Genomic DNA, 3,071 nt, shown 5'->3' with positions numbered 1-3,071 from the left:
CGAATCCACGGGTTCGCTCGTGAAACTTGTAGGCGAGAGTTTACCCTAACCCTAGAATAGATTGAATTACCGAGGCATGTTTTTTATTTTATTTTTAATAAGATTAATGAAACAGTCTAAGAGTTAGGTGAGACTTTGTTAATTCTCATCTAGACGAAATAGATGAGAATTTCATTTAGATGAGAATTAGTAAATCCGAAGAGTTTATCATCTCGATCACACAGTTAGTTTATCCTCTGGCAACGCACAATTCTCTTCATCTGCATAATCGAACAACAATAGTACACTGCAATTCAATCAATGGCCGACCACCTCTCAATAATTGAATCGATGCTGTCCATAACTAGAAATGCCACGTTGAAGAACATCTATTCTCTAACTTTCAATCAGATGGGAAATCTGTCATCAATAATGGCATCGGAGGGGGGCACGAACTTGTGCGTTGAAGTTGGGTGCAAAGATTTCCGGCGGCTGCACCGTTTGCCCAAGTCGCAGCCGAGGAAAAGTCACTTAGCTTTAGCCTAATCCGCTCTTATGATAGTACTCATTCCTTCCAGCGCACTCACCAAGCTGGGTGCTGGTCTTGACTCTCGAGTAGGAGTGGATTACAACAACTTTGCGTGCGCCCGATCACATCCGATGTGCGGTCGCAAAGCAAAGATGAAACGAATAGATCCATCCATCCCGTGCGGCTCACGGCGACGTTTTGACTAAGTAAAAAAGAGTTACTATAAACCTAGCCGCTCGCGAGCGCTCGCCGGCGCACTCTGACCGGCACTCCCCCTGCGAACGCGGCGGTGAGCCCCGGCGCGAACTTGGGCCGCCGCGAGCTCCGCCCGACCGTCTCGATGTCGAAGCCCTGGACCACGGCCACGATGGCCGCCTTCATCTCCATGATGGCCAGCTCCTTGCCAATGCAGACGCGCACGCCGCCCTGGAACACCGGGTACCGGTACGGGCTCTCCGGCACGAACTGGTTGTCACGGAGCCACCTCTCCGGCCGGAACTCGGCGCAGTCGGGCCCCCACACGGACTCCATCCGTCCCATGGCGTACGCGTGGTAGGTCACCCGGGTGCCCTTGGCCACGGGCGTGCCGTCCGGGAGCGTGTCCTCGCCGGCCGCGAACTTGGAGTCGAACTGCACCGGTGGGAACAGCCGCATGCACTCGTACAGGGCCGCGTGCACGTAGTGCATGTCCTTGAGCTTGTCGGAGGTGGCGATCGCGGGGTGGTCGTCGACGTCCTTCCCTCCGGCGGTGACGCGGGAGACCTCGTCCCGGATCGCGTCGGCGACGTGGGGGTGGTCCGAGAGGAGCAGGAAGAAGGCGGTGAGAGCAGAGGCGACGGTGTCGCGCCCGGCCAGCAGGAAGCTCACAACGATGTCGCGGAGGTACTTGTCATCGTTGATGGAGCCCATGAAGCGCGAGAGGAGGTCGTCGCCCGAGGCAGTAGCGGAGCCGAGCTTGCGGCGCTGCCGGATGACCTCGGTGGCAAGATCGTCGACGAGGCCGATCGCGTCGCGGAGCTCCCGCTCATCCCCTATGTTCAGCAACCGCTTAAGCTTCCAGACCACATGCATGGGTGCCGTCGCTCGCCGCGCCGAGAGCATCGACGCCGTGTCGAAAGCGTCGGCGAACGCCGACATGGGCAGAGACAGCTCGAGGCAGCCGGGGTCGAGGCCGAAGGAAATCTTGCATATGCAGTCGAAAGCGAAGCGGCGGAACACGTCCTGCAGGTCGAGCAGCTTCTCCCCGCCACCCTGTCCAGCGGTGGCAGAGTGGAGCAGAGGAATGAGGCGGCACCTCAGCTCGGAAGCCACGACGCTGGCCGTGAACGCGCGGATCGCCGGGGACGCGAGCTCGGCGGCGGCGAGCTTGCGCTGGAAGAGCCAGGAGTCGCCGTCGACGTTGAATATGCCACGGCCGAGGAAGTCGGCGAGGATGGCGGAGAAGGGCGCGCCCTTGGGGTAGTTCTCGAACCGGCCGCGCAGCATGTGCTCGACGGTGGCCGGGTTGGCGGTGAGCACGTTGCCGAGGACGTGCACGTGCACGGTCCGCCCGGGCTCGCGGCGCAGCAGGTGGGCGAACCAGTCGCAGAGGTTGTCGAACTCGCCCGTCCACGATGCCGTCAGGTACGCCTCGCACACCGCGCACGCGCACCACCACGGCGGCCGCAGCCGCATGGAGCCCAGGAGCACGGCGAGGGCCAGCGTGCACACGGCCGAGGCGAAGAAGACGGCGGCCACCGGGCTCGCCAGGGCGTGCGCCGCGACGTGACACGTGGTCGAATCCGCGCCCGCGCCCGCGCCCATGAGGAAGAACATCGATCGGGGCTTTCGCTGAGCTCCTTTCGCGCGCGTGCGCTCGGCTCTGCTTTTATGGTAGTGTGTGCGTGCGCGTTTGGCGTTGTGGCTGCGCCCGCGGCATTTTATATACCCGACCGACTACACGTCACGTACCTGAAATGCTTTCATACATCCATCAGTCACTTATACAGGAACTACTAGATCATAATCCAACGGTTCAAAACAGATTCACTTCATCTTCAACCTCCATTCCTTCTTTCCGCTCCCGACCCCCCAGCCTACCCCGCCCTAACCGTCGGCCTCCACCACTAGCGGTCGGCGGGCGCTACCGCGCACCGCTTCACCGCCCCGTCGTCCCCTCGACCTCCCCCCACCGACGTTGTTGGTCGTCGCCCCGACCATCCATCTAAGCCCACCACCACCCATGAAAACCTTCGGCGATCCCCTATCCCCTCACCCCTAAGATAGATAATGGGGCAATTACTTCATCCTAAGATAGATGGTGGGGCTAGTTCTTCTCCGATGAGCTTTTCTGGCGAGGTCTGGTCAAGAGGGAAGGAAGAAGGAAAAAAGTGACTGACGGGCGAAGAAATTTCAGGCACATGAGAAATAGCAAACCCGTTATGGAGGTCAAGGCCTCCGTTTTGGAAGGAAAATGTCAAAATTGAATATGCTTTAGGTGATGTGGTGCTTACTTGTCTTCCACACAACCTCAGCATCATCCAACCATTGCAGTAACCCAAAAATGGATATTCTAAAATTGAAG

At 58.8% G+C, this 3,071-nt stretch overlaps 1 protein-coding gene across 1 annotated transcript; it reads right to left on the bottom strand.

The window, feature by feature from the left end:
- Positions 1-228: 228 nt before the first annotated feature.
- LOC119345911 (cytochrome P450 94C1-like) lies at positions 229-2,386 on the bottom strand. Its single transcript, XM_037615736.1, has one exon. It carries the CDS (start codon positions 2,321-2,323, stop codon positions 737-739), a length of 1,587 nt encoding a protein of 528 aa, XP_037471633.1. The 5' UTR covers positions 2,324-2,386; the 3' UTR covers positions 229-736.
- Between the last annotated feature and the right edge of the window lie 685 nt (positions 2,387-3,071).

The sequence above is a fragment of the Triticum dicoccoides genome, chromosome 1B (assembly GCF_002162155.2).
Source record: "Triticum dicoccoides isolate Atlit2015 ecotype Zavitan chromosome 1B, WEW_v2.0, whole genome shotgun sequence".
Classification (NCBI taxonomy): domain Eukaryota; kingdom Viridiplantae; phylum Streptophyta; class Magnoliopsida; order Poales; family Poaceae; genus Triticum; species Triticum dicoccoides.
Note: the sequence above shows the minus strand (reverse complement) of the source record. Positions and strands in the feature narration are given on the sequence as shown.

Coding starts and splice junctions, on each gene's coding strand:
- LOC119345911 (XM_037615736.1), bottom strand. CDS start 2,323: ATGTTCTTCCTCATGGGCGCGGGCGCGGGCGCGGATTCGACCACGTGT.